Here is a 15,539-nt window from a genome sequence, read left to right on the forward strand (position 1 = left end):
TTTATGGAGATGCCAGGGATTGAACCTGGGACCTTCTGCTTCCCAAGCAGATGCTCTACTACTGAGCCACTGTCCCTCCCCATTAACTCAGCTTTCCATCCTTCCGAGGTCAGTAAAATGAGTCCCCAGCTTGCTGGGGGGGGAAAGCGTAGATGACTGGGGAAGGCAATGGCAAACCACTCCGTAAAAAGTCTGCTGTGAAAATGTTGTGAAAGCAACGCCACCCCAGAGTCAGAAATGACTGGTGCTTGCACCTTTAAAAAAAAAAAAAAAAAGACTTCTAATGACTTCTGATTCTGGTCTAGCACACAAGCAAGTAGCCAGAATCTGCTGAGGTATAGCCTGAATTTTTAAAAACAGTGGACATATTGTGAAATAGTGAATGTTTACTTAGGGTACGTAAATGTAGAAGAGATTTTTTTTTTCTTCCAGAGATTTTAGTATTTTGAACATTTTTTAGGAAGTTTACAGGTTCCATGGAAGAGAGAAGCTCGAACATCTTATTGGAATATTTATTTTCTTATGATATTTTGCAGTGTTTTTCAACCTTAAAAAAATCAGCTGCTAAAGTTACTCATCTGAATCAAAATTTACTTCAGTAGAAGGAACTCCTTTGCATATTAGGCCACCCACGCCTCCTTATGTAGCCAATCCTCTAGGAGTTTACAGTAGGCCCTGTGAGAAGAACCCTGTAAGCTCTTGAAGGATTGCCTGCATCATGGGGGGTGTAGCCTAATATGCAAAGGAGTTCCTGCTACAAAAAAGGAAGCCCTGGATCTAATCATAACCTCCTGGTGAATCAGGGGGACAAAAAGTGCTTTTGTTTGGCTGGCTTGTGCCCCTTCGGTAGCATAACCCATTTAAACTTTAGTTGCTTAATTGGTTTTTCAGGGTATAAGCCTTCTAGCGTCAGTGCTGTCTTTGAAGATGCAGGTACCTGGAGGATCAAATCTAAGAGTTCAAAGAGACATCTAATCCAGCCCCCCTCCGCAGCTCTTTGGGGTCTTTCCCCCTCGTTTCCCTCCAGCATCTTGCATTCATGTGCGCTCCCTATGAATACGGAGGTCCCACTCTTAGCTTGGCTGATTTCCGTAGCCCTATTTGCCAGGAATCTCCTGAAACTGCTGTTCCTGAATGGCTTGGGCTGTCCTGCAAAACCTTTTAAATCCATCATTTAAAACCAGCGTTAGTTCAGAAGCAGCAATCTCTTCATGTGGCCGAGAGGCAGGCAGGAAGGCAGTTTGCAGGGACTTTGTGCATATTTCTGACACTGCTCGAGACAAATCTCAGGTGGGTAAGAGAGAAAACACAAAGGATTCTGCCTTGGCTAATGAATAAACGCTGAGGCTGCCGGAGGAAATGAAGGTGGCGTGGTGTTAAGGATCCATGCTGGGGGACAGACCCCTCCTCCCGCTTCTAATTTTGGGGCTCCCCTAGTTGTGGCGGCTGCACCAGCACACGAGTACACACCTGCAATAGCCATTAATGATTTTGCCTGCAACGACCTTGGTGAGCGGCCTCCAGGACTTGGCGTCTCCTTCCACGGGTGCCCCCAGCAAGACCACGTCTTCAATGATGCCTTGACAGTCTGAAAAGAAGAGATGTTGGATTTATATCCCGCCCTGCACTATGAAGAGTCTCAGAGCGGCTCACAATCTCCTTTCCCTTCCTCCCCCACAACAGGCACCCTGTGAGGTGGTTGGGGCTGGAGAGGGCTCTCACAGCAGCTGCCCTTTCAAGGACAACCTCTGCCAGAGCTATGGCTGACCCAAGGCCATTCCAGCAGGTGCAAGCAGAGGAGGGAGAAATCAAACCTGGTTCTCCCAGATAAGAGTCTGTGCACTTAACCACTATGGCTGAACCAAGGCCATTCCAGCAGGTGCAAGCACAGGAGGGGGAAATCAAACCTGGTTCTCCCAGATAAGAGTCTGTGCACTTAACCACTATGGCTGACCCAAGGCCATTCCAGCAGCTGCAAGTGGAGGAGTGGGAAATCAAACCTGGTTCTCCCAGGTAAGAGTCCTCTCACTTAACCACTATGGCTGACCCAAGGCCATTCCAGCAGCTGCAAGTGGAGGAGGGGGGAATCAAACCCGGTTCTCCCAGATAAGAGTCCACTCACTTCACCACTATGGCTGCCCCAAGGCCTTTCCAGCAGCTGCAAGTGGAGGAGGGGGGAATAAAACCCGGTTCTCCCAGATAAGAGTCCTCTCACTTCACCACTATGGCTGACCCAAGGCCATTCCAGCAGCTGCAAGGGGAGGAGGGGGGAATCAAACCTGGTTCTCCCAGATAAGAGTCCGCGCACTTCACCACTATGGCTAATCCAAGGCCATTCCAGCAGCTGCAAGTGGAGGAGTGGGGAATCAAACCCGGTTCTCCCAGATAAGACTCCACTCACTTAACCACTATGGCTGACCCAAGGCCATTCCAGCAGGTGCAAGTGGAGGAGCGGGGAATCAAATCCTGTTCTCCCAGATAAGAGTCTGCACACTTAACCACCACACCAAACTGACCCGTGTGGCATTCCTATTACAAACTGGAGAGCTGGAGACCTTCAGAAGGAAACCAGAGTCATTCGTTCATTTGTTCGTCTAGCCATTCATTCATTTATTCATTCATTCAAAGTGAACCCAATTAATTCAACTGGATCCTCACGAAGCTCCCTTTGTCCCAGCCATTCTCTCTTGGCCTACCCTTCAGGGCTGCTGCGAGGATAAATGGTGGATACAAAAAGTTTGTTGCAGGAAGAGCAAGAGAAAAGATGTTGACCGGGGACTGACAAGACGCCAGTTTTTCAACCTGCAGGTTGCCAAAAACAGCTGACATCACCTGTACACATGCAATAAGAGCCGCTGCCAGTCTGAGTAGACAATACTGACTTTGATGGACCAGGGGTCTGATTCAGTATAAGGCAGCTTCATATGTTCATATGTTCAATAAAATCCTGCAGAACAATGCACTGAACAAGCAAAGTCGTCAAAACTTTAAAGGAGGAGATGAAGCCAGTGACGATTCAAGCGGAGCCGGACCACGCCTGAAGGGCTCCCCGAGGTGCCACAGTGAGAATCAAGCCAGACACAATTGCCTTAATTCCATCTAGGGCTGCATAAGCAAGTTGGAAGTCCTCATGACCAAACAAGAAAGAAACACTCCACTCCTGGTGAATTCACTGGCAGACTGATTATTTTTACAGCTGCAGAACCATGGTGGGATAACTAGCACAGGCAGGTAAACTAGCGAAAATCGATTGTATGCTAGTAACCCGCACGGACTTGTGGAATAAACCTCAGCTGTCACCAGTGCTTAAAACCACATTCTCTGTTTCCCCTTTCTAAAATCAGAGATTACTTTGAGGCTTCCACTGCTCCATCTCCCACTGTTAATAATTCTGTACTCCCAAGAGTTTACTACTTATGAGAACTGTTCCAAAGTTCTCAGACAATCCCCGGGTCTTTGTGTAGCCCCTAAACCCTGATATAGGGTTATCTGTGTGGACATTCATCTCCCATCCCTTATCTAGGGTAAAGAAGATCATGCAATGTCCTATGAAAACTGCTTTGCTGGCGTTTTTTCCCATTCTCTTTTTTTAATTAAACTTTTTTTTAAAAAACAACAACAATATACAACAAGTGCAGTCAAATATTCACAAAATCTTAACCCTTTAAATCCTCCCTCCCTCGGACAAAACCCTATAATAACACATCTATACCCTTATCCTAGGATCAGGCTCAGACAGGCAAAGTTCAAGAAGTAGATGCAAAGCGATCAAAATAAAAAGTTGCAAAATAAATTCCCTACACAGAGAATACATACTGACACGTTCAAAAAAGCTCAGCTTATAGAACGCATGGAAGGCACAGGGTGAACTAACTTCCCAGAAAAGGAGGGGGAAGGGGGGAAAACAAACAAGCAAACAAAAATATACCAAATAAAGACAAAATGCAATAGTAAAAGATTGTCACTGCTTTTAGAAAAATATCAGATTATGATAAAATTTGGTTTTTTGGCAAAATGTCAAGGGCAGAGAGATAAGAACATAAGAGAAGCCATGTTGGGTCAGGCCAATGGCCCATCCAGTCCAGCACTCTGTGTCACACAGTGGCCAAAATATATATATATATATATATATATATATATATATATATATATATATATATATATATATATATAATTTGCCAAAAAATTATATATATTATATAATTATATAAGTTGCCATCAGGAGGTCCATCAGTGGGGCTAGAAGCCCTCCCACTGTGCCCCTCCACAGGCACCAAGAATACAGAGCATCACTGCCCCAGAGAGAAAGTTCCAACAATACGCTGTGGCTAATAGCCACTGATGGACCTCTGCTCCATATGCTTATCCAATCCCCTCTTGAAGCTGGCTATGCTTGCAGCCGCCACCACCTCCTGTGGCAGGGAATTCCACATGTTAATCACCCTTTGGGTGAAGAAGGACTTCCTTTTATCAGTTCTAACCCGATTGCTCAGCAATTTCATTGAGGTATGTAACAATAGGACACCATAGCTTCATGAAGGCTTCCTGGGATTTGGGGGTGTGTGCTGGAGAACTGGAAGAGGAGATTTTCCCAAGTATAAAATAGTCCCAGAGCCGGATTCTCCAGTCATTGACTGAGGGCCTCTTGCGATTCTTCCAGTGTTTTGCAAGGGCCAACCTTGCCACTGATAATAATAGCACAAATCTTTCCACTGAGATTTTATTTTGCGGTTTTTCCAGCCACCAACCTAGGAGAATAGCTTCAGGCAACAATGAGAGTGACTCTCCAGTGACTGCGTTAATTTCATGAACAATATCTCTCCGGAATTTATTAACTGTGGGACATAGGGTTGCCAAGTCCCGCCCCCCCAGCCTCCGTCAAGGAACTTGTTTGCGCACGCGGCACAATGACGTCACCTGCGAGTGACGTCATCGTGCCGGTGACATCGCACTCTGGCCACTCTAGGCGTTTCTGGGAAAATTCTATGGTCATCCTGGACGCTCCAGCATTTTGGGAGGGAAAACTCTATGGTACCTATTGTACCATAGAGTTTTCCCTCCCAAATTGCTAGAGCATCCAGGAAAACCATAAAGTTTTCCCAGAAACGCCTTATACACACATCCAAACCCAAGCGAAGATATCCTTGCTTTTCAGAAATCATGCGTAGGGCAGAAAGAAAAGAAGTTGTAGGATATTCATTTTTAAATCGGAAGGTGATGTGCCTGCATAAATGGAGACAAGACTTATGCTTACTAAAAGAAACAAAGTTTTACTAGTATAAAACATCAAGGGAAAGGTACTTGGGATAAAAGAAATTTTTTAAAAATGCATTCTAAATTACTCACTATATCTTCATAGGTACACGGCTACTTCTAAGAACAGTGGTCTTGCCTTTCTTGTTTCTAGAGAGCACAGGGGTCAGTTACTGACCTGTTAAGCTTGCATACAAGATCGGGGACAGGGGCTCAGTGGTAGAACATCTGCTTGGTCCATCATCCCCGCTGATGGACCTCCTGATGGTGCCTGGTTTTTTTGGCCACTGTCTGACACAGAGTGTTCGATTGGAGGGCCACTGGCCTGATCCAACGTGGCTTTTCTTATCGTTCTTATGTTCTTATCTCCAGGTGACAGAAATCAGTTCCCCTGGATACAATGGCCGCTTCAGAAGGGGGACTCTATGGCATTTGACCCCACAGAAATCCCTCCCATCCCCAAAACCTGTCTTCCTCAGGCTCCACCCCCAAAATCACCAGGTATTTCTCAACTTAAAGCTGGCATCCTTAACCTGGACCCACACCTCCCCCTTCAAATATAAGCAGGCTAAATACCACCCCCCCATCTCCTCCAGTCCTGCCTCCCTTACACAACTCTGCATGATCTTCCATGCCTCCTGGAATGTGTGTAATCCTCAATGGGTCTTTCTGTTGGGAGTGGGTTTCTCTTTTAGTTAATCTTAATAAGTTGTATTTTTTCTAGGTCTAGTGCAGAATTGGCCCCTGAGTAGCTGGATTAGCTGCCTTCTCTGCGGGTGGTCCTATCAACTACCTTTCATTATCCGCACAGCGGCCACTCACTTGACTTTCTGAGCTAATGACAGCAATAATTATCCATTCCCTCCCCTTCCTGATTAGCCAGAATTCCCAGTCATCCACTGTAGAATTGCTTTTGCACAAATCCCACTTCATTTCTTTCTTTCTGTCGCTAGCAAAACTGTTCTCAGAGCAAAGCAAAGCCATTTCCCACGTCTCTCAACAGCCAGAGAGGAGGAAAAGTGGCCACAGCCTTTACTGACTGGTCCAGGTGAAATGGTGCTGCTTAAATTGGACTTAATGTCAAAACTTCCCCCTCACACACACACATTATGGAATCTTTTGCATCAGAGAAGCAACAAAATACAGAAGAAGAAGAAGACTGCAGATTTATACCCTGCCCTTCTCTCTGAATCAGAGTCTCAGAGTGGCTTACAATCTCCTATATCTTCTCCCCCCACAACGGACACCCTGTGAGGTGGGTGGGGCTGAGAGAGCTCTCACAGCAGCTGCCCTTTCAAGGACAACTCCTGCGATAGCTATGGCTGACCCAAGGCCATTCCAGCAACTTCAAGTGGAGGAGTGGGGAATCAAACCCGGTTCTCCCAGATAAGAGTCCGCTCACTTAACCACTACACCAAACTGGCTTTACAATCTTCTTTATCTTCTTCCCCCACAACAGACCCTGTGAAGTAGGTGGGGCTGAGAGAGCTCTGACAGAAGCTGCCCTTTGAAGGACAGCTCTGTGAGAGACATGGCTGACCCAAGGCCATTCCAGCAACTGCAAGTAGAGGAGTGAGGAATCAAACCTGGTTCTCCCAGATAAGAGTCGGCACACTTAACCAACATCAAACAGCTTGTTTTAAAAAATGGCAATAAATCAGAAGATGCTCTGCCCCCCTCTCTTCAGGCTGCTGTCATTTCGCAGAGCTCAGTACATCTTTTTACCTACATCTCTCCTGGAGGATGTACATAAAAGAGGAAAGGACTTGGAAAAAGGGGGCGGGGGAGAGAAAAGAGGATTTCATTTTGAAAGATCTAATTTTGGCAGATTGTACGACATCCTTCAAAAAGAGTTGGGAGGAGGCAGGCTGCCGACAAGGAGGCCTGATTTGACTCATCCAATTTAAGCTCGACCAAATCCTTCTATATTACCTGAACTTCAGAAAGGAGAAAGTTCCAGCAGGATCTGATTTGGACAAGTGGTTCGTTGGCTTTGAAATTCAGTGTCCCCTCCCCACCTTCCCTGGCTGAGCCCCCCCCCCCCCCAGTAGCCCCTTGCCTCACCTCCTTGCTGTTTCTGCCCCTATGCTGGGAGACAGAGACCGAGGTACCAGGGTTGCCTAGCAACTGCATCATCCCCTCATCTTTTGACCCCCCCTCCCCAGAACAGCACAAGCCAAGCTGGAGGGAGAAGCAGCAACAGGTGGGGTAAGAAAGGGGAGGGGGGGCTACACACAGAACGGTATTTCCCAAACTTTCTCCCCAAAATTAAAGTTGGGTGGCTGGCTTTGCTCCTACACCCCCAAACAATTCCTCACTGAGTGTGTAAGAGTCAAAAGCATGTGCCTTCAAAGAAGCTGCGTCTCTGTATGAGCCCCTGGTGGGAAGCCAGCAAACCCAAACTTGTCCAGAGATTCAACAGGCCTCCTCCACAGAAGTTGGGAAACTCTGCAATGGATGCAACTTTAACAATCGACCCACAAGTACATACCTGCTGCCCAGATAAGGCAGACTGAGGAGGGAGGGAAAAGCGGTACTTTGTTGTCATGCAAAAAAAGTATGGGGATCTTTTCTATAGGATTTATTTATTTATTTTGTCGGATCTATATCCCGCCCTCCCTACTGAAGCGGGCTCAGGGCGTGGCGAAGGAATTGGCTTAGACACATGAAGCCGCTTTCTACTGAATCAGACCATTCATCCATCAAAGCCAGTACTGTCTTCTCAGAGAGGCAGCTGCTCCCCAGGGTCTCAGGCAGAGGTCTCTCCCCACACTTACTACCAAATCCTTTAACTGGAGGTGCTAGGGATAGAACCTGGGACCTTCTGCATACCGAGCCCAGGCCCTTCCACTAAGCCGCAGCCCCCTTGCCTTAGCGGCCTTTCAAAATTCATGGGGTAGCCGTGAATCTTGATGGCTAAATGGAGCCTCCATGCTCAGAGGAAGTCTACCTTTGAACGCCAGCGGCTGGGGACACCAGTTTGGTGTAGTGGTTAAGTGCATGGGCTCTTATCCGAGAAAACCAGGTTTGATTCCCCACTCCTCCACGTGCACCTGCTGGAATGGCCTTGGGTCAGTCATAGCTCTGGCAGAGGTTGTTCTTGAAAGGGCAGCTACTGTGAGAGCCCTCTCAGCCCCACCCATCTCATAGTGTGTCTGTTGTGGGGGAAGCAGATGTAGGAAATTGTAAGCTGCTGATTCAGAGAGAAGGGAAGGGTATAAATCTGCATTCTTCAGTCTTCTTTTCCAAATTCATGGGGTAGTCATGAATTCTGATGGCTAACTGGAGCCTCCATGCTCACAGGAAGTCTACCTTTGAACATCAGTGGCGAAGAAGAAGATGATATTGGATTTATATCTCACCCTCCATGCCAAATCTCAGCGTCTCCAAGCGGCTTACAATCTCCATTATCTTCCTCCCCCACAACAGACGACACCCTGTCTGTTCATTTTGAAAGATCTAATTTTGGCAGATTGTGAGGTAGGTGGGGCTGAGAGAGCTCTCCCAGAAGCTGCCCTTTCAAGGACAACTCCTGCGATAGCTATGGCTGACCCAAGGCCATTCCAGCAACTAAAAGTGGAGGAGTGGGGAATCAAACCCGGTTCTCCCAGATAAGAGTCCGCTCACTTAACCACTATGGCTGACCCAAGGCCATTCCAGCAGGTGCAAGTGGAGGAGGGGGGAATCAAACCCGGTTCTCCCAGATAAGAGTCCGCACACTTAACCACTATGGCTGACCCAAGGCCATTCCAGCAGCTGCAAGTGGAGGAGGGGGGAATCAAACCCGGTTCTCCCAGATAAGAGTCCGCACACTTAACCACTATGGCTGCCCCAAGGCCATTCCAGCAGCTGCAAGTGGAGGAGTGGGGAATCAAACCCAGTTCTCCCAGGTAAGAATCCACGCACTTCAACATTACACCAAACTGGCTGGGGATGCTTCGACCTCTGGAAGAAAGAGGATGCTGAATCGGAGGGATGCGTGGTCAGATCCAACAGGACTCTTCTTCAAAGTGTGAAGGAGAGGAAGGCAGCCACCCAGCATGGAGCGACTTGAACTCATAAGAGAATCCATGTTGGATCAGGCCAATGGCCCATCCAGTCCAACACTCTGTGTCACACAGTGGCCAAAAAAAAAAATTATATATAATAGCCACTGATGGACCTCTGCCTCCATATTTTTATCTAACCCCCTCTTGAAGCTGGCTATGCTTGTAGCCGCCACCACCTACTGTGGCAGTGAATTCCACATGTTAATCACCCTTTGGGTGAAGAAGTACTTCCTTTTATCTGTTTAACCTGACTCCTCAGCAATTTCATCGAATGCCCATGAGTTCTTATATTGTGAGAAAGGGAGAAAAGTACTTCTTTCTCTGCTTTCTCCATCCCATGCATTATCTTGTAAACCTCTATCATGTCACCCCGCAGTCGACGTTTCTCCAAGCTAAAGAGCCCCAAGTGTTTTAACCCTTCTTCATAGGGAAAGTGTTCCAAACCTTTAATCATTCTAGTTGCCCTTTTCTGCACTTTCTCCAATGCTATAATATCCTTTTCGAGGTTCTGTGACCAGAATTGCACACAGTATTCCAAATGAGACCGCACCATTGATTTATACAGGGGCATTATGATACTGGCTGATTTGTTTTCAATTCCCTTCCTAATAATTCCCAGCATGACGTTGCCTTTTTTATTGCAATCGCACACTGTCTTGACATTTTCAGTGAGTTATCTACCACGACCCCAAGATCTCTCTCTTGGTCAGTCCCTGCCAGTTCACACCCCATCAACTTGTATTTGTAGCTGGGATTCTTGCCCCGATGTGCATTACTTTGCACTTGGCCACATTGAACCTCAACTGCCACATTGACGCCCACTCCACCCAGCCTCAACAGATCCCTTTGGAGTTCCTCACAATCCTCTCTGGTTCTCACCACCCTGAACAATTTAGTGTCATCTGCAAACTTGGCCACTTCACTGCTCACCTTCCCAACTCCAGATCATTTATGAACAACTCAGAGGCTGGGGTTTTTGGCTGAGATATGCTAACCCCAGCAATCTAGACATTTTGTCAATTTTTGTGTGAGGAGAAGGAGGAAGAGGGCGAACCTCAGAGAACAGCTTTGCGCTCGTGAATCAACTGTTCTCTGTGGCGAACATGACAGCTCTAAAACGCACCCCCACCGGAAAAAGAACTATTAATACTGGAGATCACAGCTGATAGATAAGGTGACAGATGGTTGGCTTTTTGGCTCCGGCACAGAAACGCCATGGAAAACAATAGCCGAGCTTTAATTAAAGGGACGGTGCGCAGGAGACTGGGGTTGGGGGGGGCTCTCGAGAGCATTCAGGAAGAGCGGCTGCCAAGTAAGTGTTGTGGGAGACTTGGCAGCAGGCCTGCAAGACTGACGTTGCTCCGCTTTGCTGGGGGTGGTGGGGTGGGGAAGACTCCAGCTTGGGTGCCGGAAGCCCCTTTGCACAGATGCTGACAAAAAGGGCCATGGAGCCAGGTCTGTTTTTCAGTTCCTTGGAGTGCAGTCAATCCAAGGGATGTGGGATATTGACCACTTCCATTCTTGTTGAGAGAGAGAGAAAGAGAGAGAGAGAGAGAGGCAGCAACAGCAAGCTTCTGGTCCTCAAGATCACAAAAATATGCCCAAAAGCAAGCTTGCCAAAGCTTATTTCCCAGGTTTGGGGGAGGAGGTTCAGAGAACCTGTGTCTTTTACAGATGGGGTGAGTAACATATGTCCATAAGGACATAAGAGAAGTCATGTTGGATCAGGCCAGTGGCCCATCGGGTCCAACACCCCGTGTCACAAAATTGCCAAGGAGAGGAGTTGGTTTTTATACCCTGCTTTTCTCTATGTAAAGTAGTCTCAAAGAGGCTTTCAACGGCATACCTTTCCTGTCCCCACAACAGTCACTTTGAGAGGTCGGTGGGGCTGAGAGAGCTCTGAGAGAACCGTGACTGAGCCAAGGTCACCCAGCTGGCTGCATGTGGAGGAGGAGGGGGGGGAATCGAACCCGGCTCTCCAGATTAGAATCTGCTGCTCTTAACCGCTACGCCATGCTGGCTCTCACACACAGCCGACACGTGCCAGCATCAGAGTCTCGCTTAAAGTGGTTTTTCACTCTCATGCGAGCACAAACACTATAAAACAAACAGAACAGAAGCGGAGCTGGTGAGAAAACTACATCTGTCTTGCTTACCTTCTCCTTGGCCATTTCCTGGAGGCAGAAGTAGATCACTCGGGCGCCCAGGCTGAAGCCGATCAAAGTCACAGGCCGCCTGCCCTGAGGGGGAAACAAATAGTCCTGGGCACTCTTGTAGGAATAAAGTTACTAGTCCTTAAAGAAATGCTGCTGAAATATAAATAAAAAGATAAAGCTAGTCCCCTGTGCAAGCACCAGTCATTTCTGACTCTGGGGTTACATCATGACGTTTTCACGGCACTTTTTACGGGGTGGTTTGCCTTTGCCTTCCCCAGTCTTTTATGCTCCCCCCCCAGCAAGCTGGGTACTCATCTTACCAACCTTGGCAGGATGGAAGGCGAGTCAACCTTGAATCGGTTACCTGAACCCAGCTTCCGCTGGGATCTAAAACTTGGATCGTGAGCAGAGCTTGGACTGCAGTACTGCAGCTTTTACCGCTCTGTGCCACAGGGCTTGGAATATAAATCAACGCTTACAAAGGAAGCAGGTGAAAAGCCTGTCTTCCACTCTGATCGGGATGGCTCAGACTAGCCCAGTCTCATCAGATTTTGGAAGCTAAAAAGGGTCGGCCCTCGTTAATACTTGGAAGGGAGACCACCAAGGAAGCCCAGGGTTGCTACGCAGAGGCAGGAAACGGCAAACCACCTCTGAGTGCTTCTTGCCTCGAAAAACCTACAGGGGGGCCAGAAGCTGGCTGCAACATGAAGCCGTTGTCCACCCCCCCCCCCCCGCACAACTACCACCCGGTCCCATGTTCTCAAAGTCCCCACCAGACAGGGACCGCATGACAAACTCTCAAGAGACGGATGGTCCTGCTTCTGCCACTCGGCCAGCCCAAAGTTCTTCCTCCAAATCCAAACATGCCCTGTGGGACCAACCCCAGAGAGGCCCTGCTTTAGAATCCGACTAGGCCCACCCACACCTCTCCTCCTACCTGCTGCCAGGCTGCGCAGAAACCTGAGCCAGGTGTTTCCCCACTTCGGCCGAGCGATGCAAACACACTCCCAGGGGTTGTCGATAACGTTGGCGACCGTGAGCAACGAGGCGGGCCAGGTGAGGGCTGTGACGATGCCTGCCAGGAGACAGAACCAAACAGACAGCTAACATCAGGACCACCCCAGGACTTTGGGGGAAATGCCAAAAAAAACACCCCAGTATCAATTCCATCACCAACTCAGTGTCTCTGGCAAGCTTGCCTCCTCCCCACTCTCAAAACAGGGCAAGGTCTGCTGAGTGGGAAGGAATTGTGGCTCAGTGGCAGAGCATCTGCTTGGCATGCAGAAGGTCCCAGGTTCAATCCCCAGCATCTCCAGTTAAAGGGATCATGTTGTAGGTGATGGGAAGGACCTCCGCCTGAGACCCTGGAGAGCCGCTGCCAGTCTGAGTAGACAATACCGATCTTGGCGGGCCAAGGGTCTGATTCAGTAAAAAGCAGCATCATGAGTTCATGCGTGCAAATATCCCATGGCAGCTGAACCTTTCCCTTTCATTCTACATCATTCTTCATAAGGACTAGCAACTTGACTCCTTTATTTCAGAAAAGATGAGGGAACATATTGTACACCATCATCAAGAAGAAGAAGAATTGCAGATTTATACCCCGCCCTTCCCTCTGAATCAGAGACTGAGCGGCTTACAATCTCCTCTATCTTCTCCCCCTCCCACAACAGACACCCTGTGAGGTGGGTGGGGCTGAAAGAGCTCTCACAGAAGCTGCCCTTTCAAGCACAACCTCTGCCAGAGTTATGGCTGACCCAAGGCCATGCTAGCAGGTGCAAGTGGAGGAGTGGGGAATCAAACCTGGTTCTCCCAGATAAGAGTCTGCTCACTTAACCACTATGGCTGACCCAAGGCCATTCTAGCAGCTGCAAAGGGAGGAGTGGGGAATGAAACCCGGTTCTCCCAGATAAGAGTCCGCTCACTTAACCACTATGGCTGACCCAAGGCCATTCCAGCAGCTGCAAGGGGAGGAGTGGGGAATCAAACCTGGTTCTCCCAGATAAGAGTCCGCTTACTTCACTGCTATGGCTGACCCAAGGCCATTCCAGCAGCTGCAAGTGGAGGAGTGGGGAATCAAACCCGGTTCTCCCAGATAAGAGTCCGCTCAATGAACCACTAGGGCCGACCCAAGGCCATTCCAGCAGCTGCAAGGGGAGGAGTGGGTAATCAAACCCAGTTCTCCCAGATAAGAGTCCATTCACTTAACCACTATGGCTGCCCCAAGGCCATTCCAGCAGCTGCAAGTGGAGGAGTGGGAAAATCAAACCCAGTTCTCCCAGATAACAGTCCGCTCATTTAACCACTAGGGCTGACCCAAGGCCATTCCAGCAGGTGCAAGTGGAGTAGTGGGAGAATCAAACCCAGTTCTCCCAGATAAGAGTCCACTCACTTAACCACTATGGCTGCCCCAAGGCCATTCCAGCAGCTGCAAGTGGAGGAGTGGAAGAATCAAACCCAGTTCTCCCAGATAAGAGTCCGCTCACTTAACCACTAGGGCTGACCCAAGGCCATTCCAGCAGCTGCAAGTGGAGGAGTGGGAGAATCAAACCCAGTTCTCCCAGATAAGAGTCCGCTCACTTAACCACTAGGGCTGACCCAAGACCATTCCAGCAGGTGCAAGTGGAGGAGTAGTTTTAGCTTGGGGCGTGGGGGAGATAGATTTGTATGTTTTGAAAGGTTTTTTACCATACACATTCAGGTGCCAGACTCTCTCTCAAATTTAACAAACAGTAAGAGAGGCGAACACTTTGTTTGTTTTAGAAGTGTATTATGATACTGCATCCTTGGACTGCAACTTAATAGCATGCTCATTGTTTGAAAAGCCGGATTGCGAGTGTTTGCAGGTGATGCTGAGCTCCATGTTTAGGATCCCTGAGACTGCAGCCCCCCCAGTTTCCAGACCCCTGCCCCTGCCTGGTGAAATGAGCTCCCCCTGGAGATCCAGGCCCTGCGGGATCTGCTGCAGTTCTGCAGGGCCTGTCAAACAGAGCTCATTTGGCAGGCGTTCAGCTGAGGCAGCGGATGTCACTTATTACCGGCCTCCCCCCTTCATTCCATCCCAGTGCTAAAAGATCTGCTGGACCAGGACAACAGGCCATGTCATTTTAGTCTCTATTGTCACTCTGAAGTTTTAGATTTTATATATTTTAAATTGGTTTTTTAAATGTTGATTGTTTTTATGATGTAACCCGCCCTGAGCCTGTTCTACGGGAAGAGTGGAAAAAGAAAGAAAGAAAGAAAGAAAGAAAGAAAGAAAGAAAGAAAGAAAGAAAGAAAGAAAGAAAGAAAGAAAGAAAGAAAGAAAGAAAGAAAGAGCAAAAGAAAGAAAGAAAGAGCGAAAGAAAGAGCAAAAGAAAGAAAGAAAGAGCGAAAGAATAAGCAAAAAAAGAGCGAAAGAATGAGCAAAAAAAGAGCGAAAGAGAGAAAGAAAGAGCGAAAGAAAGAAAGAAAGAAAGAAAGAAAGAAAGAAAGAAAGAAAGAAAGAAAGAAAGAAAGAAAGAAAGAGAGAGAGAGAGACATCCCCCAGATCCTTACCCGCTAAGACAGTGTATTTCAGGGCCTCCTGAGCCACCATGTTGACTAATCCATTCAACAGAGAATCGAGGGTGTTGCCCAGTTCCATGAGATATTTCGACTCCCAGGCTAAGCAGTACTGTTCTTTGGAACGCAGCAAGCTGCTCCACGGAGCTGTAAAACTCCCTAAGAGAAAGGTACAAAAGCACATTAACAGGATTGATGATTATAATTAACTGTAATTTTTATTCCCTCCCCTGTGTGAAGTATGTTAGTCAGAGGGGGAGAGAGGTCCTCCACTGTACTTTGAGCACAGGAGGATCTGAACTCAGCTCTCTCCAGTCCTACTGTGATATTCTAAACAGGGGTGGCGAAACTGTGGCTTGGGAGCCTCATGTGGCTCTTTCACACGTATTGTGTGGCTCTTGAAGCCCCCCATCGGCTGGCTTGGAGAAGGCATTTGTCTCTTTAAATCACTTCTCCAAGCCAAGCCGGCCAATGGCTTGGAAAATGTGTTTAAAGTTGCTTTCTTTCCACCTCTCCTCCCCATCTATTTTCCTTCCTT

At 48.0% G+C, this 15,539-nt stretch overlaps 2 protein-coding genes across 2 annotated transcripts in view; one reads left to right on the forward strand and one right to left on the reverse strand.

Annotated features, from left to right (window-relative positions):
• Nucleotides 1-15,539, forward strand: part of MICOS10 (mitochondrial contact site and cristae organizing system subunit 10) — a 424,103-nt gene that overhangs the window by 131,414 nt on the left and 277,150 nt on the right. The gene's annotated exons all lie outside the window — the stretch shown is intronic.
• Nucleotides 1-15,539, reverse strand: part of TMCO4 (transmembrane and coiled-coil domains 4) — a 58,461-nt gene that overhangs the window by 9,178 nt on the left and 33,744 nt on the right. Inside the window, 6 exon segments of the mRNA XM_060259478.1 lie at nucleotides 1,471-1,588; nucleotide 11,099; nucleotides 11,459-11,563; nucleotides 12,419-12,465; nucleotides 12,468-12,533; nucleotides 14,996-15,160. Coding sequence (XP_060115461.1) covers nucleotides 1,471-1,588; nucleotide 11,099; nucleotides 11,459-11,563; nucleotides 12,419-12,465; nucleotides 12,468-12,533; nucleotides 14,996-15,160 — 502 coding nt within the window.

Source organism: Heteronotia binoei, chromosome 18 (genome assembly GCF_032191835.1).
Source record: "Heteronotia binoei isolate CCM8104 ecotype False Entrance Well chromosome 18, APGP_CSIRO_Hbin_v1, whole genome shotgun sequence".
Classification (NCBI taxonomy): Eukaryota; Metazoa; Chordata; class Lepidosauria; order Squamata; family Gekkonidae; genus Heteronotia; species Heteronotia binoei.